At 44.1% G+C, this 24,811-nt stretch overlaps 1 protein-coding gene and 1 long non-coding RNA gene across 7 annotated transcripts in view; both read left to right on the forward strand.

Moving 5' to 3' along the window:
- Positions 1-2,752, forward strand: part of LOC140901666 (uncharacterized) — a 51,334-nt gene extending 48,582 nt beyond the window's left edge. For all 6 annotated transcript variants that reach the window (XM_073320904.1, XM_073320907.1, XM_073320905.1 and 3 more), the window contains one exon: positions 1,121-2,752. In XM_073320904.1, the coding sequence (XP_073177005.1) occupies positions 1,121-1,339 (219 nt within the window). In that variant the 3' untranslated portion in view covers positions 1,340-2,752. The remainder of the gene's footprint in view (positions 1-1,120) is intronic.
- A 5,272-nt stretch (positions 2,753-8,024) lies between these two features.
- Positions 8,025-11,217, forward strand: LOC140901663 (uncharacterized). The gene is made up of 3 exons (XR_012155919.1): positions 8,025-8,132; positions 9,358-9,432; positions 11,137-11,217. It is a non-coding gene; the product is annotated as an uncharacterized lncRNA (long non-coding RNA).
- Positions 11,218-24,811: the final 13,594 nt, after the last annotated feature.

Here is a 24,811-nt window from a genome sequence, read left to right on the forward strand (position 1 = left end):
CTCCGTTTCTACATCCATAAAATGGGCTATCAGTGATACTTTCACCGCAGTTGTGAGGTTTAATTCATTGGAACATGTAAAACACTTTGCAAACTTTTATGCTGCTACAGAAGTATTGAAAGGTATAATTAATCACAGTCCAAACATTGCATGTAGCTACAGACTCCAGATGAAATTGCAGCTTTCCAGAGCCCTCTGTAGAAAACTTTGAAAAACATTCAGTTGAGAACTAGTCCTACTCCTGTCTCTCATTTCTTGTTGTTCTTTTCCTTCATATCTTGTCACAGTGAGCAGTTGCATGAATATAGGATTTCTATTTCCTAAGAGTTCATCAGTCAGAGCTTTCTGTTTGTAGCATCACAGATAGTTGCTGTGGAGATGGATTATGAAGCAACCAAGGTTTGTGACTTGCAGTGGGGATTAAGCAGCAGGAGAATGAAGATCCTGGTTCTCTTTATGCAAATATGTCCCTTTCAGTAAACAAGAGGACAAAAATATGGATATAAAGGGAATGGCTTCCACATGGAATATATTCCTGGAGGTGGCTGTGAATCTTTAATAGATGATGACCAATGTTATAATTTGGTAACCAAAATAGTCAGTGTACGATAGTGGGTATGTCTACATTGCCAATGGAGGTGTGACTCCGGTACATGTAGACATACCTGAGCTAGCTTTGATCCACTTAACTCAAAAAGCAACTTCACAGACTTCAGTGCTGCCACATCTTCATTGCTATTGGTGCCCAAGCTAACTACATGAAAGCTAGCTCAGATATGTCTATGTGTGTGCTGTAATCACACCTCTGATTGCAGTGTAGACATACCCACTGAATCTGGGTCTTAGGATGGATTCCCTATAAGCAAAGGATGATAATAGTTGCACATCGAAAGCATTTTTGAACCCTTGATCTTGGTGTGCTCTACAAAGGCGGGTATTGTACAGACATGTGATTGACAGTTTTTCATTTGCTCAAGATCACTAGAACCCAGGTCTCCTGGTTCTCAATGCTACGTTCTACCCACTAAACCAGGCTGCCTCAGGAAAGATGTAGCTGCCAGTTGCTGCTGTCTAACTCCATGGGAGTGTGCTGTTGATTTATTTTACATTTTTATGGCAGACACTGGGCAGGATTCATGAGGAGGAAGCACAACACTTCACAGAGCAGCTAGAATCCTGGGCCGCGAAGAGAGACCAGGCCCAGTTGCTGGAAATTAAGAGGAGCTGTGTTGCTCAGAGAATTAAAGATACAGAATCTGAGCTGTTTCATCTTCTGCAAACCACAACGGCTACCAGCTCATCTCCTGAAGGACTCCAGCAATCCTTTTGTACCAGCTAAAAGCATCCAACTGATGATGTTCCATCATTGCTGGGGCGAACAGCACTGTGCACCAAATTTCCATGGGACAGTCATACATGTACATACACACAGTGACATGCATATATGAGGATACACAACCTTCAATACGCACACATGCATGTTTTGGGTTATTTGGGCACGTATCAGCAGATAAATACATGCACAGAAACAAAGACACTAATGGATATAGTTTGATACAAATACATATGTTCATGAACAGATGCACATGTACAGAGAGAGATGTTCATATGCACACTGATTGATGCATGCTGTAGTTCCCACATATATACATTCTTTACAGCTGTGAAGGCATAGACTCAAATGTATTCCTACTGGCTGTTAATCATCCATAATTATGCAGGGCTGAAAATGATATCAATGTTCTTAACTTGGTTCACTGGTTCTGAATGTGCCACTCTCAATAAGTGAGACAAAAAGTGAGTAAGAAATTAAACTCTTCACATACATTGTAGGAAATCCCTGCCCATCAGCAAAATAAATTATGTGCCTCTCATGCAGGCTACACCCTTAAGGTTATTTGTTTTCCTAGAAAAAAGGTTGCTTTCATCCTACCTGGTCTGATTTTTAATAGCTTAGGAACATTAACTCAAGCAGTAATGTTAGTTCCAAGAAGTGTGGATCAGGAAATACCAAAGACATCTGTGAGGATATTGCGATTGTTGCCCCTCATGCTGAATTTCATAGGCCTGTTATCAAATGGCTAATTAATAATAAAACTTGGCCCTTTCCATCCATGGATCTCAAAGCAATTTACGTTGGAATGGTGAAATTCAAACATAGAAAGAAAAAAATGTTTTAAAAGGTAAAAATGCCAGCGGCGGGCGGGGGAGGAATAGTTGCTGTGATTTATGGAGTGGATTTTAAAATAATTTATTTGAAAAACTTCAGATCCAAAACACACGTGGGAGTCCAAGTCATTCTTGTTCTTAGGTTAAAATGACAGTTTTGTATTGTAAATTATTCATGTCAAAAACCAAGTGAAATGAAGAAATAGGAAAACAAATGGACAGAATTTTAGCTAGTCTGGTCCTTGTTACTGTCCCACTTGTTCCATGAGGCCCTCTTGTACCATATGCATAACTACCAAGTCTTATTTATTTGAGCTTCGTTTTTGGTATCTCATGCTAGCAAGGAAGGATTTTGCAATGAACTTCAATGAAACATTTAAAATCTCCCTCTCTTAAATTGTCACTGCTCTCACTTATCCTTTTTTCAACTGTTTGTGCTATAAATTAACGTGAAACTGAGTAACTCCACTCTCTAGTCAAGCTGGGAAAGTCTTGAACAACTTCCTGACATCCAACACCTTTTCCTGCAGAGACTCCTGCTGGGAGTGCCTTTTGATCCAGTGCCCCAGTACTATTCCTAGGATCAACTTCCGCTACCAGACACTAGGACTACAGTAGCTACAAACTCTCTCTGCAGCCAGTGTGCCTACATTATTCTGGACAGCGTTTTTGCTGGGAGAGGGTGAGGCTGGTGTGTAGCAGTGAGATCTCCCATCCAGGCATCCAGCACCCCTACACCAGTGCCTCCAGTGATTCCTGCTGAGATTAGAGTGGCTGCCCACAGCCCAGATCTTGGAAACCTATTCCTGAAACTGAAGATTTATGACCTTTTTTCAAAAATAAAAAATCTGTCACATCCTCAGCCCTGCCTGTAAGGAAGGCAAATGGAGTCTGGCTTGGCTGTGAAATGTGTCTGACTTCTGCAGTGCAGGACTGGAGCCTCCTCCTGTCCCCCACCCCCACCCCAGGTGTCTTCAGATCTCTTCCAGGTAAGGTATAGTACGATAAAGCTGCCTGGCTGGGAGCCAGCATAATACCTTGGCAACCCACACAGGCAGGTGCCTGCTAGTAGATTCCAGCCACCTGGACCGGGCCCCTTTAATTGATAGAAGCAGTATTTGTTCAGCTGTCGCCTCAGGAAGAGGCTTTTGAGCCCTGCAGGTTCCTAAGCACAAACAAATGTTTACAGGGCACTTCTGCATGGCGTATCTACAGGTGGCGTCATCAGTGAGAGAAATAGGGCACGCTGGCACCTGGCAGCCAGGACAGACGTGCTCAGTTTGGCTTTTACAAGGTGGTTGCCTGGTCAGATGTGCAGGAATTTCAGGGTCCTTCCCCTGAGGATTGTTTTTCAGGTACCTACCCCTCTTAGATGTTGTTTCCCTCACTCCTTCTGTGCCTCGGTTCTGACTTTTCTTGGCCTGCACAGGCAAACTGGAACATGGTGTCTGGTTACCGTTGCAGCTCTGTCTTGGGAGAACGTAGCCACTTACCAGCACCCCTGGAGGAGCTTTTAGCAAAGGACAGGGCAGGAGGAGTCTAGGGAACACAACTTGGTTAAGAGCAATCACCTAACTCAGAGCATTCGCAGCGGGCCAGGCTCAGGGATTGCTTTCCTGTGTCAGTATAAGATAGTGGGAAAGTTGTCACTGGTCTTTTGCTTTTTTTTTAGATTACTGGTAGAAATGTTTATAACGGTGCTTCATGGAGGTAAGTGACTTGCCAGCCTTGCATTTCTGTTGCCCCCTACATGTCCATAAGGAACTTAGTCACTCAGAACAAAAGAGGCAATAAAGCTAGCATTCCTGTCCCCACTTGGTATCCTGTTTTTGGCAGGAAAAAAAAACAAAATATTGCATAGAAAATTATTTTCTTTTTCAAAATTTCTTACAAAAAATACTTGGCATTTTTTGTCCAGCTCTAATGTTAGGAGAAGGTAAGTGAAAAGTTTCCAGGGTGAAATTTTCAAAAATATTTAAGTGACTTGGGAACCTAAATTGCATTTTCAAAAATGATTTAGGCCCAGATTTTTCAAAGGTATTTAGGCATTACTAGGTTCAGCATTGCAATCCTTAACTGATTCAGGCACATAAATCTCATTTTCAAAAAGGTTTTATGCCATTAAGAGCCAAAATCCCCTTGACAGTTGATGAGATTTAGGATCCTAAGTGTTTAATTACATTTTAAAATTACATTTAGACTCCTTAATCAGTAAGGCATTGCAAAGCTGAGTTCAGCAGTGCCTAAATACCTTTAAAAATCTGGCCCTAAGGGCCTGAAGGAGCCTAAGGCTTGGTCCTAAAAGGTAGGTCACCCTAGCACTGTGTGCTAGGTGGACCTACATTTTATTCACACCCCATGCTCTGCTGTTAGGTCGATTTAACCCCCACTGTAGATGCAGCTAGGTCAACACAAGAATTCTTCTGTCAACCTAGCTATCGCCTCTTGATGGGGTGGATTTACTACAGCAATGGAAAAAACTCGCCCCCCCCCTTCTGTTGCTGTAACAAGGGTCTACACTACAAGAGTTACAGCAACGCAGCTGAAGCTGTGCTGCTGTAGTGCGGGCATATCCTTAGCCTCACCAAGAGTCAGAGGGACTTAGGCCCAATCTAAATACCTTTGAGGTTCTGGGCCTCAGTCCCCTAAGCACCTAAATCACTTTGAAAATAGAGCTTAGGCTCTTAAATTACGTAGGCATGTTTGAAGATTTATCCCAGACCTCAGTCTTCCAGCAACTGGAGATGGAGGTAAGCTGCAAACCCTGGAGCCACAACCAGTTCCAAACTTCTGTCAATGCTGGGTGTTGGGACCCTGGATTTCACGATCACAATAAACTCAAACGAGGGCGTGCATTAATGGTCTGCTGCCTGGTGCATCCCTGGGGTGTGCCCTGCAAAGCAAAAGGAAGAGGAGTGTGTGCCTTTGCAGTCTGAGAAAAGTTCTGATACCCTGCTAGCCACACACCCTCCCTTGGCTCATGGCCTTTGGAGTACGGCTTTGGAGTGGGCTTTTATGCAACGTATCTTTTCATTTTCCATAGTAGCTCCTAGAAAACGGTAAAAGCAAATAAAAAAGAAACAGAAAAATACCATTTCCCTGCTATTTTGAATGTATTTGTTGTTTGCAATTGTTTTCTAGCTCTTTTGTCTATGCTGATTCCTGCTGGGAGCTATGTTGAGACTGGAATAGCTGTGATCTCCTAACAGCCACCACTCAACCATATCCCACAGTGATTCCTGCTTAGAAAAGCAAGGGAGGAGGAGCTGTGAGTTCTTCTTCGAGTGCTTGCTCATGTCCATTCCATATTAGGTGTGTGTGTTCAACACATGCACCGGTGCCGGAAGTTTTTCCCTTAGCAGTATCCATAGGGGACCGGCTCGGGCACCCTCTGGAGTGGCACCCGCATGGCGTGGTATAAGAGGGGGCCACCCGCTCCCCCCACCCTCAGTTCCTTCTTGCTGCCAGTGACGGTGCTGGAACTGCTGCTGCTTCAGCTAGCTTTCGCTTAGTTCAATGTATCTCTCGAATGTTTCTTTGTAAACTAGTTGTGTATACTTTAGTATTTACCCTTAGTGTTAGTTCTAGTTAGTTGGTCCCGGACAGGACACAGCCTAGGGACAGGGTATGCCCTGGTCCCCAGGCTTTAAAGTATGCAATCGTTGTAAGCGGCCCGTGCCAATCAGTGACCCGCACATTAGCTGTTTAAGGTGTCTAGGAGAAGGACACATAAGCGACAAGTGTCACATCTGTAAGTCTTTCAAACCCAGAATGAAAAAGGAGAGAGGCATCCATCTCAGGGCACTCCTGATGGAGCCAGCATTGACCCCAGCACCGGAGCAGAGGTCCGACCTGGCCCCGAGCAGCACAGCATCGGTACAGACCGCCCCACTGGTGCCATCTACAAGCCAACACTGATTCCCCTCCCTGGCTCTGGCCCCGGCCAAGAAGTCCAAGAGGTCTGTGACGGGAAGAGCTCCCACATCCCGTAAGGGAAAGGAGAGGGCCAGAGGAGAGCCAAGACCCGTGCTGGGCGGCTCAACACCTCCGTCAGGGAGTCGGGCCCCAGCTCACGTCAAGCGGTCGAGCCCCTCCTGTACTATGCCTGCCATACTGGACAATGAGGACTGCCTCCCTCAACTTGAAGTCCCGTTGATGCCTAAGGCCCTGCAGGCAGCTCAGGAGATCCTGACGCTACCGGTGCTGCCCACACTGGCTCGGCGGTACCCAAACCCAGGGGTAAACCTGCGTTGGGGCCATTCCGAGTGTCCCTACTTCAGCAGCACTGCTCCCCGTCGCAGGAGACATCCCACTAGCACTCGCCCACACAGCACCATCATGCCTCAGACTTTGGGAGGCACGCTCAGAGAAGCCCTCGTCGGTCTCCTGACCCTGGGCACCAACAGCGGGATTCGAGGCGCGGCTCACCGGTAACCTGCAGAGGCTCGCGTCCCCGGCATGAGCATCGAGACCGACCCATTGTGTCTCCAACATCTCTGTGCCGGTCCTGCGACCGATCAGCAGAACGGGGTCACCAGTCACCCACCCACCGGCACCCATCGCCAAGACGCAAATCCTCTCGATTGGGGAGATTCTACCGACGACCAGCCCACTCTGACTCCTGGTCCTGCTCTAGATCCTGGAACAGGTCAAGCAGCATAAGGCATAGATCGCCAGTCTACTGATGCAGATATGCCAAATGCCAAAGATCACCAGGGTCCTGCGGGAGGAACTTGTCCCGATCTGATAGGTCAGCATTGAGGCACAGTGGCCTACGGATACTGCTAAGGGAAAAACTGCTGGCACCGGTGCATGTGGCAAGCACACATCCCTAATATGGAATGGACATGAGCAATACATCTTGAAGAACACCGGTTACGGAAAAGGTAACTGTATTTTCCCCCCTCATCCAGAATTCAACCGTCCCCTAAAGTGACTCCTGTTTGGTGAGGCTGAGCCAGAATAGCTTAGGGAGAAAGCTTTTGGTTTTGTGCAGAGCTCCCAGCCAGGCTGACAAGAGGTAGGGAAAGGGAGACAGTTGTACTGAGGCCCCAAGCTCAATATCTGTAACTGGGGTGAAATGGGGGCAAAATGGTAGGGGTGGGGCCTCAGTGAACATCATGTTCCAGAGCCCCATATTTTTCTCAATGGGCCTGCTCCCAGTGGCCAAAACTAGTCGAAGTTTTGCCTCATGAATTATGTCTCTCAACAGAAAATGAAAAGACCCTTTTTAACATTCACTGCAAAGTCCAGCTTCTCCTGGAGAGCATCAAACACTGCTGTGGCTGTGAGAATGAAGGTATGGTGGGTTACTGTGCCTTTCCAGGGGCACCATCTTGTTACAGCTGTGCTTCACCATGCAGTTTGACACTAGACCAGGTTTCTGCTGACTTTCACTTTCAGGATGGGGGCGTCATCAAGCCTTATAGGGTTGAAGTCTGAAAGAATGTTCACGCTAACTCCCTGCAGATTGTAACTATGAAGTCCCATGTGGCTCTACTGATAATCCAGTTCAGATCAGGCCACAGAGGCCAACCTCTGGTGCTCTTGCATATAATCCCATGTATAGTTGCATACAAAGGCTCCAAGCTACCAAGGTCTCAGTGTGACATAACAGGAAGCCAATGTCTCTAAGGAGGCCCCATGAGCTTGTTAAATCCCATGAAATAAGCTAATAAGATGTATATTTTAGTCACCTGTTATGGATTCTAGCTGATCCTGTGCAGAGTTCATGCTCAGAACAAGAAACATTTTCATTTTAGAGATGGGCTTGAATCATACTCCTCCTGCTCCCAGACTTCATTTGCTCGCTGGCTTTCAGCCCTTCTCTGTGCCATGCATTGCAGGTGAAATTGAGCTGGCAGACGTGAGTGGCCAGGCGAAGAATTTGCTTCAGAACCAACATTGCTATGCCTCAGAGCTTCTGAGCGAGAGAGAGATCTGTGTACTCCTCAGTGTCACAAGTAGGTACAGTATTGTCAGTCCCGCGAGAAGAAAATGCCTCTGCATTTTGGCCACTAACGTTTTGATGAATATGGGGGGGTTTATAAAGGACCCCAGCACTTGGAGGGCATGGTGACAGCTATCCCTAGCATTCCAGATGGAAGTGGTGAGATCTCCTACATCCTCTGATACTTTGCCACTCAAGATGTGGTACAGGGCACGGTGACCATTCTCTTTTGGGATAGGCACCATCACACCTCTAGCCTACCACAAGGGTCCTGGAGTTGCAGACCACTTCCCAGACTTATTCACAGGTGCCATCTATGCTTCGAGCATGTTCATGAGTGTTTCCCAGCATTGTGAGAGAGGTTTCCATTTAAGAGCAAAGTGACTTCTCTTGATCAGTCCCTTCTGTAACCTCTTCCAGAAAAAAAACAAGAGACTTTACAGTTTCAGGTTATATGGCAACTTTCATCTGCAGATCTTACAGCCCTTTGCAAAGCAGGTATTATCAGATGGGGAAACAGAGGCAAGGAGATGTTATGGATGAAATGTTCAATAAGGATTAATTTGGGGGTTTCCCAACCCAAGCCACAGATTTCTTAATAGGCAGCAGGTTTAAAACAAACAAAAGGGAGTATTTCTTCACACAATACACAGTCAACCTGTGGAACTCCTTGCCGGAGGATGTTGTGAAGGCCAAGACTACAACAGGGTTCAAAACAGAACTAGATAAGTTCATGGAGAATAGGGCCATCCATGGCTATTAGCCAGGATGGGCAGGGATGGTGTCCCTAGCCTCTGTTTGCCAGATGCTGGGAATGGGTGTCAAGGGATGGGTCACTTGATGATTACCTGTTCTGTTCATTCCCTCTGGGGCACCTGGTATTGGCCACTGTTGGAAGACAGGATACTGGGCTAGATGGACCTTTGTCCTGACCCTGTATGGCCGTTCTTACGGTTTTATGTTCTCAGAAATGCTGAGCACCTACAACTGCAGTCAAAGTCAATGGGAGCTGCAGGTGCTCATCACTTTCTGAATATCAAGTCCAGTGTGTCTAAAGTTGGGCACCCCCAATCAGAGGCCACTTCTGAAAAATTTGGCCTGAATGACTAGGCCAAAGCTATAGAGTGAGTCACTGTCAGATTAAGATTTCCTGGTGCCTCGTCCCAATTCTGGCCACTAGACAGTGCATCCTCAGGATAAATGTTTCTCTCTTTATGAAATTCCTTTGTCCCTTGCAGGTGGTGAAGGTTCTTCAGAGGTAGTATTTACACCACTGCTGAAAGATGAAGGAGTTATTAACCCTAAATTCCTTGGTAAGTAGTGCTACTGAGTTAGATGGTCTGATGAGACTGATACACAAAGCTTGTTAGGACGTTGGGTTTATTTCCAAGATAAAAGAAGATACCATCTCAGCAGTATTCCTCAGGAAGGGATCAAAGCCCAAGCCAAGAGAGAAAGATTTAAATTTGCAGTCAGAAATATTTCTGTGCAGTTTCTTGGAGCCAAATTGGCATTGTCAGAGGGCAGCAGGCCTACCTTAGAGGGGATGAGACAGCTCAGATTCACCTGGGAGTAGTTAATTCACTGAGTAACTGGGAGGTAGTCAATTAGGCAGGGAAGCACCTGGGCATGATACAAGGTTAAGGATCTCAATTAGAGAGGGAACTTCTGAGCAGAAAGGCTGCTGTTGCTGAGGGGTTGCAGAGAGGGACTCCTTCCAACAGACTGGTGAGAAATTGCTAGACAAAACCAACACTCCAAAGATGGAGAAACAGGTTAGGAGGCTGGGGAAGAAAGACTAGAGAGGGAGGAAATAGCTAGGAGGACAACAAGGGATGGAGAAGGACTCGTTCTAGCCCTTTCAAACAAGGGCCCTGAGCTGGAACCCAGGGAGTGGGTGGGCCTGGGTTCCCATACCTACCTCAGCCAGGGAGTTTTAGAGAAGAGGCTCCTAAACCCTGGAGACCTAGGGCAGATTTGCCCCTGCTAGAGCCATGCTCAGTTGCAAGGGGGTGCTTAGGAAGCAATGGTGCACTTTCTACAGGCATTTATATCCAAAGTGTCTCTGAATTTCCTTCCATTTGGGGTGGTGTATTGGAGTCCTAGACAGGAGCAGACTTGTCTCCTACTTGCTTAATGAAAGTTTGCGTGCTGCAGACAACACATTCCGCCGCTGGGAAAGAGTGTGCTCCTTTGTTTCAATTTACAGTTAAACTAGCCCAGCATTTCCTGGGAGCGATACATGTTTTGGCTAACACATCGCAAACCATAGGGAGGGTTGCAAAGAGCAGGAAGAACTTGTTTGAAGACCAGCCTTGCTGATTGCCCGTATGGCTTTGCAGTGGCCAAAACCAGTTACCTAGTAGTGCTGTGGCCCTGTGGAGCTCTTGACACAATGGCTGGATCAGATCGAGACAGGTAGCCAACATAATAGTCCATCAGAATGTCAATCAGTGTCTGAGATGATTTATTTATTCTGTATATACTCACCTTCAGAGCCTGAGTAGTTGATTACATTTTGTAATTATATGGAATACTTTATCTGAAGATCTCTAGGCACTTGGCAAATGTTAAGTAATTGAGCCACAACTCTCCTCCCAGTACTTCTGATCAGTATTTTTGTTGTCATTTTACAGTAGTGAAATTGAAGCACAGAGCAGATGAATGACTTGCACAAAGTCACCCAGTGAGTCAGTGGCAGAGTTGGAAATAGAATCCAGGAGTTCTCATTGTACTGCCACCTTCTGTAATCACTCGACTACGCTCCCAGAGCTGGGAATAGAATCCAAGAGACCTGACTCCCAGTCTCTTGTGAGAATAACTATACTAGACTCCTCCTTAATCTATTATTATTATTATTTATTATTTGGCCTTTTTATTTGTGCTTTACATGATATTAATTGTAGAATTAGTGCTACGGTTGGTTTGGGTGAAATCAGATAGTGAGTGCCATGGAGGTACAAGTGTTGAAGTTTCTGACCTTACCAAATTAGAGTGCTTTTCTCCTCTCTCTGAAGCTAAACTTTGGAAATGGGAAGATTCCAAAGTCTCTTCTACCAGAGTGAAATCCAAAAAGGCTGGCAAAAAACCAACACGGCTCTTGGAGGTTCCGTCTCCAGAAGGTGAGTCTCTGAAACCTAATGAGGAGACCATAGGGTTTAATCCTGTTATGTTCCCTTTGGATTTCCAGCACCCACCCATGAGCATTGTGTGTTTCTGCTGCAGGTAAACGGAGTCCATCGCCTCAGGGCCACAGGACTAAAACTATGGTTTCCTCTCCGAAACAATCCAGGAGACCCTGATAGTGGCAAATCCCAAGGGATGGTTGGTGCTGAGCTGTTGGAGGACCTCTCCTTTCCGGCTGCTATTTGAAAATGTTGTTTCATGTTTGCTGGCTTGTTCCTTGGTGAAGCTCCTGTTGGATGGGTTGGGTCCAGGAGTCTGGAACACTAGGAACGTTACATGCATGTATTTCCTTTCATTCTGAATGATCCCAAATTTGCTGTGGAAAAACACTTCCATTCTCTGCTGGCCAATTTGAAAGGAAGTGAGATAACTGCTTCTTTCAGGATGGCTCACAGAAAAATGCAAAGTTGCATCTCAAGAGGGAGTACCATGAACTACTGATCTAAGCATGGGCATAGAAGGGGAGACCTCCTGAGCTGTAATCCCTTTATTGAGCCCCACTACACTGGACCACTGATTTATTGTTATTTCAGCAGCAAAGGTGCATGACAGACCCATTTAAAATCGCAGCTCCATACCCCAAGGAATGTACAGTCCAGCTAAAACTCTTTTTAGCTGGTGACTAATCTCACTGAACTAGTACTTCAGTGGGATTACTCACATGCTTGGATTTAGGCACATGCTTAAGGACCTTGCTGAACAGAGGTTGTAATCATCACTTTCTGTGAAACATACTATAGTGCTAGAGTGGAAATTGGCTGACCTTCCTTTTTGTAAGGCCTGGGTCATGTATCTTTTGTCCTTGGCTCTTCCTGTGGATGATTCAGATGGAACAGCTCAGAACATTAGCCTTGCCTGGTGGCTTTCTTTGCACTGCTACAAAAGTGAAAACTATAGGAGGATTATAGCTAGCTGATCAAGTGAGCTTATGCAGGCAAAATATTCACTGAAGCCTGAGTAAGGACCACAGGTTCAGGCTCTATAAGATTACTAGATTATTGGATGTAAACTACAATATACAACCTGCGCTGATGTCATGGTTAATGTGTAACCTGCTTTATGGGTACCAGTTGGAGGTTCTTTTGCTGCTTGGCTATTTTCTCTGTGATTCAGAATTTTACTTTGCTCCTTCTGATTCATGTAACCTTTGCTTTATGTTATGTACTTCATCCCTTGGTGTGTCAGTGAACCATTAGGACTGTTTGTGTTGAATAGCTTTTATACATGGTTTCCCTTACAGAGAGAGGAAACATTAAAATCGTCAGTTTCTTTGGAGTTACTCTGCGTTTATACCAGATTTCAGAGTAACAGCCGTATTAGTCTGTATTCTCAAAAAGAAAAGGAGTACTTGTGGCACCTTAGAGACTAAGCAATTTATTATCTGGCCCATGACCCTCAGACTTGTGAATGTCACTCCATGGTAGAGCCTGCAGCCCAACAGGACCCAGCCATGAGTGTCGTGTTTAGGGTGGGTCTGGTCAGAAAACTATGCAATTCTCTGACCTTGGGTCACGTCAGCTCTACTCCTCTTGCCCGTGAGGCTGGTGGCTGTGTCTGCATGCCCCATTCCTGCTGGATGCTGCCATTCTGCTGTACAGTGAACGTGCTAAGGAGTTGCAGTTCCTCTCATCCCCCAGCACGGGAGCAGGACAGGCAGCCACCAGCTCATGTGTCTGTGGCCGCACCAATCCCTGGGCAGCAGTGGTGCTGACTCTGGTTCAGGGGAAAGGTCAGGGTTGGGTGGGAAAAGTACTTAACCGGCTCGGATGGGTGTGGGCCCATTTCAGGTCTGGGTCAGGCTAACAACTTAAGCCCAAGCAGACCTCTACTCTGTGGTACTAGGATCAGATTCAGTTCTCATTTGCACCGGTATTGAATCCAGAATGGGCCAGTCCAGATGGTCATAGTGGATTTCATTCTAGGATCTCAAATACATTGCTAAGGTGGCATGTTATCCCCATTTTGCCGATGGAGAGACTTAGGTTGCACAGACAGGTTAAGTGACTTACCCAAGGTTTTGCAGCAGCTCGGTTACAGAATAGAGGTAGCCCTCCCACTTCTGCACTCTGATCACCAGACCATGTTGCCTCTCATGTTTAAGCACCTCTGCAAAAGAAAAATGTTCCTGGGTTTAGTGTGAGTGAGGCAAGATGGACTGAGACTGTTGTCAAGGTGAAACCATCGTAGCAAAGAGACAAGCCCCTTGTGATCTAAGGTATAACAATGGAGTCCCTGAAAGGCAGGTGCTGTCAGATGACAGTCATGCCTCAGGATGAGAGTCAAGGAATGTGGTCTCCCCTACAGGCAAGGTCTGCACAACACAGACATGATCTTCAGAGGAGTGGAACTTCCAAAGAACACAAGTGAAGTCAATGGAAGCGGTGGATGCTTAGCACCTCTGAAAATCAGGCCTTCTGTATTTAGTGTGACTTCAGCACCTAGACACCAGACTTCCAACAGAGTTCAGCATCCAATAGCTAAGAGGTACTTAAATCTACGGTAATGGCAGATACAGGAGGCTGAGTGCTTCTGGAAACACTTGCCACATATTTAGATCCTTAAATGGGGGCTGAGTAATCTTGAAAATGTCTGGAATGATACCGTTTGTACTGTGTGGAGGGGTGTTTTGTTGACCAATTTCTGTGTATATACTGAGGGTGAAATCCTGTCCCCACTGACTTCAATGGGGCCTAGATTTCACCACAAATGCTGTTAATCTATACAATGAGTTGGTGGGGGAGGTGGTTATGTTGTTGCATGTGCTTATTTTGTACCTCAGTGCAACTAGGGTTAGTTTGGATCGTTTGGCAAACAGTGACCAGCTTGCATGTGCACTGAGTAACTGTATGCACCTAATATATGTCCTGTCTGTTCCATCCTCAGTCATGTAAATATAGATGCTAGTCCTATTAAGTATCTCAGTAGACTAGGCATTTCATAGCTAAAACATCATCATAAAACAATCAGGGTGAGGACCATACTTTTTATTAAGGAAATTAGGATGTCTGTAAGACAAATGACAGCATGTTAAAACAATTCTGGGGCCAGCTTCTCTCCCCACAGGTGGCTCAAGTTGGGCATCTAAAAGTAGTGAACATTTCTGACAATGTTGCCATTTGTGTCCTGGTGTCCCTCTCTGTAAAATAAGGATGATAGTTATTTGTGTCACAGAGGTTCAGAGAGGATGAATTAATTAACCATTCTAAAGCCCTTTGAAAATGAGAAGTGCTACAAAATGCTAATTACAGGTTTCAGAGTAACAGCCGTGTTAGTCTGTATTCGCAAAAAGAGAAGGAGTACTTGTGGCACCTTAGAGACTAACCAATTTATTTGAGCATAAGCTTTCGTGAGCTACAGCTCACTTCATCGGTGCCACAAGTACTCCTTCTTTTTTTGAAAATGCTAATTGTTACCTGAAACTGCTGGCCTTATCTATGATATTTCCATTTCCCCCCACTCCTTTAAGTCTCTCCTTAAAATACCCTTCTTCCAGGTGGCCTAAAACCACTAGTCTCTCAGCTGTATGGAAACATTAACAAAAAGATGACATAATTAAAGCGATTTTAATAGGATAAACAAATAAGATGTGCTATACTTCACTGCTGGATATGCTTGTTTTTTTCTTGCATTCTATCCTTCATCTTTGGTCTGTCCATTGTCTATGTGGGGCAGGGACCTTTTCTCTTTATTATCTGTAAAGTTCCCCGTACTGTTTTGGCATTATATGTGTAAGAAGCAGAGATGAAATTCTGTCCCCCTTGAAAGCAATGAGAGTTTTTCCCATTGTCATCTTTGGGGCCAGGACTTCACTCCATGTTTCTAGGGAACTTAGATAGTCAAGTATAAGAGGGGTAGCATCTGAAGAAGTGGTGTTTTTTACCCACAAAAGCTTATGCCCAAATAAATCTGTCTTTAAGGTGCCCCTGGACTCCTCGTTGTTTTTGATAGTCAACATTCTCATACTAATCAACCTGCAGGTGAATTTGGAAGTGGCCATTCAGCCACCCAAGAACACCTTGAGGAGAATATTTCTCCCATCCTTGATTGTCAAAGAAGCCTCTCCTGGACACCTGTATCCATAGTCAGTGCCCAAGCATAGCCTTTAGCCTGTTTCACAAGACATAATAGAGCAAGACATGGTTGAAAATTTTCAACCAAAATATTTTCCCCAAAGCATAAATAAATGAAATGTTTTTCAACACACCAGAACTTTTCTCAACAATCGATTTCTGCTTTCGTAGAAGGCTTTTGAGTTTTCACTGAAACCTGAAAATATTGATTGAAAATTTAACAACAAAAAATATTTGGGTGGGGAGAAGAAAACTACTTTCCAACCACCTGTAATTTGATCTATGGGGTTAGGCAAACATATTTTAGCACAGGAGGAGGCCTGATGTAATAGTCACATTCAACCCTGATAGCACGTTAATGCATAAGCCCATCTGGATGAGTGCCCTTATGCTCTTCAGTGTGGGGATTAGCAGCCCTTGTTGATTCATAGGTTTTAAGGCCAGAAGGGACCATTATGGCCATCTAATCTGATCTCCTGTGTAAGGCAGGCCAAAGAACCTCACTCAATAATCTATCCTAGTTTCCATTCTAGGTCATGTAAATGCACGTGCTAATCTTATTGATAAGCATCTCAACAGAGTCAACTCTCCCTATTTTTTAGATAGGTCTTCAAAAGAGCACAATGAAGCACTTAACAAGAACACATTCTCAGTAAAACATAAGGGAAGTCTCCACAGAATAAATGAGACAGCTAGAATAAGAAGTGCATTGACTTTGCTCGGCAGGGTCGTAGGCAGTGAGGATGCACAGAGCTTTGGACCTTAGAACTAGAGCTGGTCCAAACATGGAATTTCCATTCTGTGGGAAATTCTGACATTTCAATAAAGGGTTTGGGCTGATTCAGAACAAAACATAGAAATTTCAAAATATCCCATGGAAAGGAAACTTGACAATTTCAGGGGGAAATTGAATACTTTGTTGCATTTTTTTTCTAGATGAAACAAAGCAGCCAGCTCCCCTGACTCCCAGGCACTGGTCCCAGGAAGCGGTGGGGGGGGGGGCAGCCTGGGGAGACCTCTGGAGCCAGGAGCAGCCCAGGGAGTCCCACACCACAAACCCAAGAGTTTAGAAGCCCTGAGAGCTCTGTGGGCTACCAGGCTCCTGTCATAGAGCAGGGACCCGTCTTTAGCCTGGCTTCCAGGGTGGCAGCTGCCTACAGGCATCAGCTTGCGTGATCAGCCCCACCATTAGTTCATTTTAAACTCAGTACTTGCATTACTAATACTGCTAAAGTGTTTTGTTTAATGAATTTCTATAGTATTTTTACCTTTGCCTTGCACCACATTAACTCCTGTAACCATCTGTGTGGCCACGACCCTTTGCGTGGTGTTAAGTCTTCCAGTTAGTGAAGCCAGGGTGGGAATAGTATAAACCTATTAAGACAGTTTATCAGTGTTTGGAGATAAGGTTCAGATAATCATGTCAACTGCCAGATCAAACTCGCTGCTTCAAGGTGGTTTTCTGTATCGAAACAACCTTTCATAAACCATAAGGAAACAATCAAAGCGATAACATTAAAAGCACAGTTTTTCCTTTATGAAAAAAGGAGAGAACCAAATTTAGAGTAAAGGGGCTACCTCCAGCCAGTTGTCTCCTGGCCCTTGGCTTCATTACACCTTCTCTTCCCCATAAAAATGCAATAAATGAAGTCATTGTGTTTAGTTACTTTTAGTGAAACCTTTTACTGGTTTCAGAACATGGATAATCAAGTAATATACCAAATAATAACTGAGGCACAGAAAGACTAAAGGCAAGGGACCATGTTTTGACAGGCATCGAGGTGCCTAACTCCCATTGATTTCAATACCTAAATACTTCTTAAAAATGTCGGTGCCAACATTCAAGCACTACTGAGATCCTCAAATCCTCCTAACTCTCTAGGTGCTTAAACTTCCACTTTTAAAGTCCCTGAGGAGCCTTGGTTTCTGCCAGTGAGCATGTGCACAGCTGCCTCAATCTAGGCACCCAGGACCCTATCTCAGGCCTAAGCTGCAGTGGGATCATCAAATGAGGCCTGGGGATGATCCATTAGGTGTGCTCTGAGCCCACCTAAACCCACATAAACCATAGGAAGCAGCCCACCCACCTCCCCATTTGTGACTTTTAGCCCAGTGGTTAGAGTATTCAGCTGGGATGTGGGAGACCCTGGTTCAGTTCCCCCCTCTGTGTGATGAGGAGATGGTATTTGAAGTTGGGCCTCCCAGGTCCCTGATGAATGTCCTAAGCTCTGAGCTATGAGCTATGCTAGTGTGGGGCTCTCTGTGACTCCCAGTGAAGCTGTTGCAATGTGTATAAATAATTACAGATACACTGGAGCAGGGGATTGGAATCTGGTGCTATACAAACAGAGGGCAAAAAGACAGTCCCAGCCCCAATGAGCTATCAATCTACGTAGACAAGACAGACAGCAGGGGAAATGGGCAAAACACAAAAGCCAAGTGACTAATGCCAGGGTGGCAAACATTATGTTGGTTCCACCATTGGGGCGGGGGGAGGTTTAGTTAGGAGGGGATCAACTAAATGGAAAAAAAAAGTGAAAGGAAGGGGGTGAGGTAGAAGAGGAAAAAAAGGAAAGTGTGGAATGGAACTGAGATGAAGAGAGTGAGGGAGGGCAAAAGAAATAGCCAATGAGCACAGGGCAGAGCAAGTCCAGTCAAAACTAGAAATACACCAGAAGCTGTTATATTGAGTAATCAGAGCTTCATTTATGTAAGTTATGTAGCTATGAAACTGGGATGTCTTCTGTTTTCTGACTCCTGCACTTTTAAATTTCTGAGGAGTCTCCCTGTGTGCAGAGTCCAGCTGACATTTTGCTAGCAGAGTTGGTGCAGCCTGCAGTGAGGAGGCATCTGCTGTGCTTTCTCTTAAGAGAACGTTGCTTTTGTTCTTCCTTGTTTATCAGCTTTCCCTCAGCCTGACGTGGAGAGTTTTAGACTTACAAGGGCATGTTTTACTTCTGGAAACATGAGTAGGAATTCTGGGATTTCCAAACAGCAGAGAGCTTGGAGGACATGAAGGAGCTGTGGGATTGCTTCGGGATAAAAGGAAAGATAAAGAGGTCAAACCGGGCAAATTTAGGAGCTTAATGAAAAAGAGGAACAACTTGAAACCTATGTCCGGGTCTGATGATTCTCTATGCTAATACCACTGACTCATAGATTTCAAGGCCAGAAGGGACCATTGTGATTGCCATTGTTACAGGGCTTGCTGCACCTGTGTCCCCTCTCAGAGTCCACTGCTTGGGTCTTAGGCTCATGCCTATATCTATCTCAAGGAGGAAGGAGGGAATTTTGCAATTCTCTCACTCCTAGATCAGCCCTTGGGCTATAGTACCCTGGGTTTTAAGCATTCTTATCCTGCAGGTCTGACTGAATTCGGGCACCTGCAGTTCTTCCCTTCTAGAGTCTCGGTGTTGTGGGGGCTGTTCCTAAATTACATAACATGTTTTGGGTGACTGTCAAGACCCACCTGCCCCTTGCAACACTGAAACAAAAATTCAAAATTAAGGACCCACCCCCTCATGTGTTAAGTAATTTAGGGAGAGCCCCTGACCAATGGGGAATGTAGTGACTAGACTAGACAGCCTTCTTAAAGCTGAAGTATTTTTAGTTTGAACCATAGGAACAACACTTTTAGAGAGAGAAGATCTCAAAACCACAAACAGTTCACATACGTCTCTTTCTGACCCAGAGCCCTGTTGCTTCCTGGGGGCGGCTTAGGCAGGCCTAGCTTCTCAGACACCCTTGGCAGGCCCCTCTGTCTCCATCTGGTTCCTCCTGAATGACTGTTGCCTCTCTCTTGAGAGTGTCCCTTTTTAATCCTCCCACAGTTCTTTTGTTGTTCTTGTGTTGGCAGGCATTTTCTGTCCTGGTCACAAGCAGTTTTCTATGTTGGCTGGGGCGGAGACAAAATCATCAAAGTTAATGGGGGTAGGGACCATCTTTTTTTGTCTGTGTCTGTACAGTGCCTAGCACAGTGGAGCCTGGTCCTTGACTTCGGCTCCTAGGCACTACAGTAATAGAAATAAATAGTTCTGACATTCTCCCTTAACTACTCTGAAGTGTTTGCAGAGAGGTGACCATATTGAGCCATTCTTTTCCTTCCTGCCTGTTTTTTCACACAGCCCCTATTGAGCTAAACCAATATATTCATACAGGAAACACCCCAATAACCAAGTCAGTACATGGTATTGATAACTTACTACAGAACAGCTCCAAATCCATCACAATGACCATCACATTTGACCTCATACATAACCCATGTCAGAGAATGTCTCTTAATAATTCCTGCATACAGACAATATCCTGGGGTTGAATTTTATGGGAATTAGTAGGAACTCTTGTTTCGAAGTTACACTCCTGACATCACAAAATGACAGTCCTATTGCTTTCCATCTGTCAGTTTCAAAGTGCTTTATAAAGAAAATTATTCCCATTATACACCTGTGGAATGTAGCTGAAGAGAACAAAAGAATGGCCATACTGGGTCAGACCAATGGTCCGTGTAGCCCAGTACCCTGTCTTCCAACAGCGGCTGGCAGCAGGTGCTTCACAGGGAATGAACTGAAAAGGACAATTATTGTGTGTTCCATCCCCTGTCACCCAGCCCCAGCCCCAGGTCTGGCAGTCCAAGGTTTAGGCACACCCAGACTATGGGATTGCGTCTCTGACCACCTTGGCTTACTAGCGTGTCCTCCATGAACTTATCTAAATCTTTTCTGAACCCAGTTATACTTTTGGCCTTCACAACATTCACCAGCAATGAGTTCCACAGGTTGACTGTGTGTTGTGTGAAGAAGTACTTCCTTAGGTTTGTTTTAAAACTGTTGCCTATTAATTTCATCGGGTGACTCCCAGTTCTTGTGTTATGTGAAGGGGTAAATGGCACTTTTTCTCCACACCATTCATGATTTTATAGACCTCTATCACATCCCCCTTTAGTTGTCTCTTTTGTAAGCTGAACAGTCCCAGACTCTAAACTTTCCCTATCCCCATACGGAAGCTGTTTCATACCCTTAATCATTTTTGTTGCCTTTCTCTGTACTTTTTACAAGCTTACTATATCTTTTTTTAGATGGGACTTGCCCAAGGTCACAAAGCAGGTCAGTGGTAGGGTCTGAAATAGAAACCAGGCTTTCTGAAGCCAAGTCCAAAGTAACATGCAGTGTAGGATTAGTGACAATGTAAATTTAGTTTAACATTATTATATTTGTGATATAAACATATTACATTGTTATGACAGCTATGAAAGAGTGTGGATCCTTGATCCTTATCTCTGCCTTCTTAGAATTTTGTATAACTTAAATATAACTGTGCCAGAGAGCTGTGTTTTCTGTGCAATATGAGTGTTGATGTTAAAAAACGAACTCCAACAACTGAGATACAGGACTTGAAAGGGCTCAGTCAGAAAGGGGGAGAATCTCAGCTAATTGGGATTGCTGGCTGGATGTCCCTCATTGAATCCTTCCCATGCTGTCAAGTGCCATTTAGGGCACAAACAAGGCTCTGCAATCCCTGTCTATCCTGGGCTGCTGCTTGTATGTCTTATGTGTTGTTAAGTCCCGCAAGTTTTCTCTCTCTAACTAGTGTTCTCCAGGGCGAGTCCTTCAATCAGCCCCTTTTCATGTTCCTCCAACTGGCCAATGGCACACCTGCCGTGGCAGGTGTTTTGGCTTCATTCTCAATACATGTCCCAGACATTTCCATCATCTTTTCTCGATAGTTTGGGAGATAAAGAGTTGTTGAAATCTCTGAGGAGCAAGATAAATAGTTTAAATCACCTATTTTAATCCTGATTTAAATTGGCAAACAGAAAACCTTGAGTTCATGTATTCATTTTCATCATCTTTTGCATTTCTATTTTGTAGTTATTTTCCTAAAGAAAGGTTGATTTGTCATTGGTTGGTAACCATTTTGATTTGCAACTAAATATAGCCATTACACTAAATTTGGTGCTTCTTTTTACTAACTAGAAAAGTACACTATATGCATACATGTTTATTTAAGCATTTATATAGCTACACTTACATTTATTCAGATTCTTAATTTGTGACACTTTTTATTATGTTAGAAAATGATGAATGACACATCTCTTAATTACTAGATAAGTAATTTTTCCTTGTCATTTGTGTCGAGCTCTATTTGAATGGAAATTCAAATGCAATTAAAATAGACAAAAACAGCATTCTAATTACTTTATTAAATAAAACTGTCTTAAATGTGGGGGATACATAAGAAAAAAAGTATATCGAAACATGCTTTAAATTTAAAACTAACTTTATTAAACAAAGAAAGTACAATCTGCATGTTTCTGGTCACCATGTCCTTCGAGATTTTAGAACTAGTAGATCTCCTCCTCTTACCTAGTTTTTATTCATAGATTGAAAGAAGAAAATGAGCACTCCTGCTTTTTCAGCTCCCAGCTGGTTTTTTAACTTTGAAAGAACTAATCGTTGAACTGAACTGGTTGCATGAACTGAAAAGAAAAAAATTTTCTCTCTGTATCTGCTTGTGCTATTGCTGTCAAAAGCTAGTTTAGCATTTCAACAATCTCTGATTGCCAGTGACTTCTAGAAGTTCAATGGGGTGACTTTGTTTAAAACTTGTACCTAATTTAAATTATTTTAATCGATTATAATAAGCCTACACCTTAACATACATTGTTAATTTCAATTTTAAATAGTTTTTTAAAAACCCGCATATTTCATTAAAATTTAAAAAATTAAATTTAGTTTTAAAAAAAGATTGCTTTTTATCTACCCTGCTGAGGAGAGAGTATCTCTTTTATATGCTTACAAAGGAAGGAATTTGTGGCTGCACCAATGCAGAGATGAAAGTTTGTTGCTTATATTCCCCTCCCTGGGCTTGGGTCTCATTTGGGCAGCATGTACTAACTGGGGAATAGTCTGGGGGTAGGGCTGCCCTGGCTGCTTCCTACCAATGGGATATCTCCCAGCCACCTCTTATGTGTGTCATGGAATGCTCCCTGTGGGGGTAGAGGAGGCTCTTTCACCTACTTGGGCCCACTGGAAAAAGGTGGCAGTGGTAGGGGAGGATGGCTGCTTTGTTTCCACTTTGTGCCACCCAAACCGCTGCAAAGTAGCCCCAGGACACCCATGAATTAGGCCCAGAGAGTACAAAGTAAAGACCAAGGGCTTGTCTACATTTAGAGCGCTGTAGCACTTAGTGAAGATGCTGTCTACACCAACAGGAGCGCTACTCCTGTGGCCCTGGGTATTTCACCTCCCCAAGATGTGGTATCTATGTCGATGGGAGGAGCCTGGGAGTTCAGGTGGTATAACTGCATCTCTCTGAGCAACATAGTTATACCGACATAATTTGGTTGTGTAGACCAGGGCTAAGCCTGCAGAGCCTGAAGCTGCAGGGGGATCAGAGGAAACTCCAGTGTTATCAGCTCTTGACATTTTGGGGCATGTTTGTTTAAAACCCTGGAGTCACATGAATACAACAGAAGTTCAGGGTTCATTGGGAGCCAGAAGGATGTTTCTCATTTCATGGTTGAAAAATGTGTTCCCTAGCTGAGAGCTGAATCCGAGGTACATTATGTCGTCAAGGACTCCGAAGCTGATGCTTATTTTGATATTCAAGGGGAAACTGTTGATTCTGTGCCCCCTGTAGGTGCTCAGCAGATCTTTGGACTCAGATTTCTGGCAGGGGTGAAAGTTATTTTTAGATGTTTAGTTTTAAACTCTAGACACTATTTGTACTTTGTTAAGAACCAAATAGTCCCAGTTAATGATTTACCACCTTACACAGTTTCCCTTTAATGTATTTACATATCCTTTCTTACTTGAAGGTAAATGTAAGAATGAGGAAGACGTTGAGGCTGTGCTGTAAACTGTCTGGTTACTTTGGCTTCAGCACAATTTAGAAAACTGTTCTTGCAAAACAACCTGATCTCTTGCTCAAGCTCAGAAAGAAAATATTGACTTGGACTTATTCTCCTTTGTTTTTTTCTGATGTGCACCCTAGATATCATTCAGGGAAGGAATTTAAGACTTCATGGCAAAGACCTTGTACTGAAGGTATATGGGTAATTAGTATTATAAATAGTAGAGGAAACTTTTCCTGGGAACAGGTTATCCCATAACTGCAGTGTTTCTTGCACCATCCTCTGAAGCAGCTGGTACTGGTTGTTGTCAGAGACAGGACACTGGGCTAGGTGAAGCACTGGTCTGATCCAGTCTAGCAGTTTCTACTTTCCAAAGATGGGAACTCACTCTTCATGGTTTTCAGACTTCCTGCTGAGAATGCCAGCTACGATGTTGGGTTTATGATGTTTGGTTTGTGTTTGTGCACAAGAACTGGACCTGCTGAAATGCTGTTGTAGCTCTTCATTATGAGACACATTTGGTATGGGGTGCAATAGCCCTGTGACAGTCCTGGCTTCTGTTGGAGTTTTCCAGTTTATACATCTGTCTCCTTTATCATAGTTACATAGAAGGCAGCTTTTATGTGATCTGATTCTCAAAGAAGCTCACAAAACACTTTGTAGAAAAATATATACAAGAGAGAAAGAACTAAATTCCACCAATGCCTGCCCTCCCCCTGCAATTGAAAGAGAGAATGGGTATGATCTTCCCAATGTTGTGCAGAAGGCCAGCATGAGATTTGTACACCACTTAACCCCTTGCTAGGTTGGCATCTGCCTTGAAGCATGAGCATTTATATCCCTCTCCAAACTCTTGCTTATTTTTAATACTTACCATTATAACTCTGGATATTCTCATTATCTATACATCCATTATCTGTATAAATGTCCAATACAGTTTTTCTTTGCTAAGTTCTTGCCTCTAATGATATCTTGTGGCAGTGATGTCCACTGATTGACTGACTGGGTCTTGCGTGGAACCGGTGTTTGCTTTGGTTCCCATTATGGGTCCCTTCATCTCATGGATTGGTTGGGTAGCATGGGAGGGGTCTTGCATTGCTGCTGCCCATGTTGCACAATGGATAAATCGAAGATTTCAGTGTTCTGAGAGCTTAATAGACTGGCATATTTGGCCAGCACAGACTTCACTTTAAAAAGAAAATTGAGATAAAAATATACATAAAAAGATAAGCCACCTTCCACAGAATAGCAGCAAGAGATGGCTAGAGCCAACGAGACATTAATATCCCACAGAACAACTGTGCTGGGAGAGCAGGAAGGAAAGCCAGTGCTTGACTGAAGAGGTGCAAGACATGAGCTATGACACCTTAGTTCTTTGGGGCAGGGACCAACTTTCTTCTGTGTCTCTGTGTGCATGACTTTGGATCCTGTGCATTAATAATAATAATTCATCACTGAAAAATCCTCTCTGCAGGGAATCAAGGATCCACTGAAATGTGTAAGGAAGCCACCACAGTATTTCTCATAATAACTTCACTGGAAATGCTGAAATGAAGACTCAAAAGAACAGCAGTGTGCTGCTGC

This window comes from Lepidochelys kempii, chromosome 22 (assembly GCF_965140265.1).
Source record: "Lepidochelys kempii isolate rLepKem1 chromosome 22, rLepKem1.hap2, whole genome shotgun sequence".
In the NCBI taxonomy this organism is placed as follows: domain Eukaryota; kingdom Metazoa; phylum Chordata; order Testudines; family Cheloniidae; genus Lepidochelys; species Lepidochelys kempii.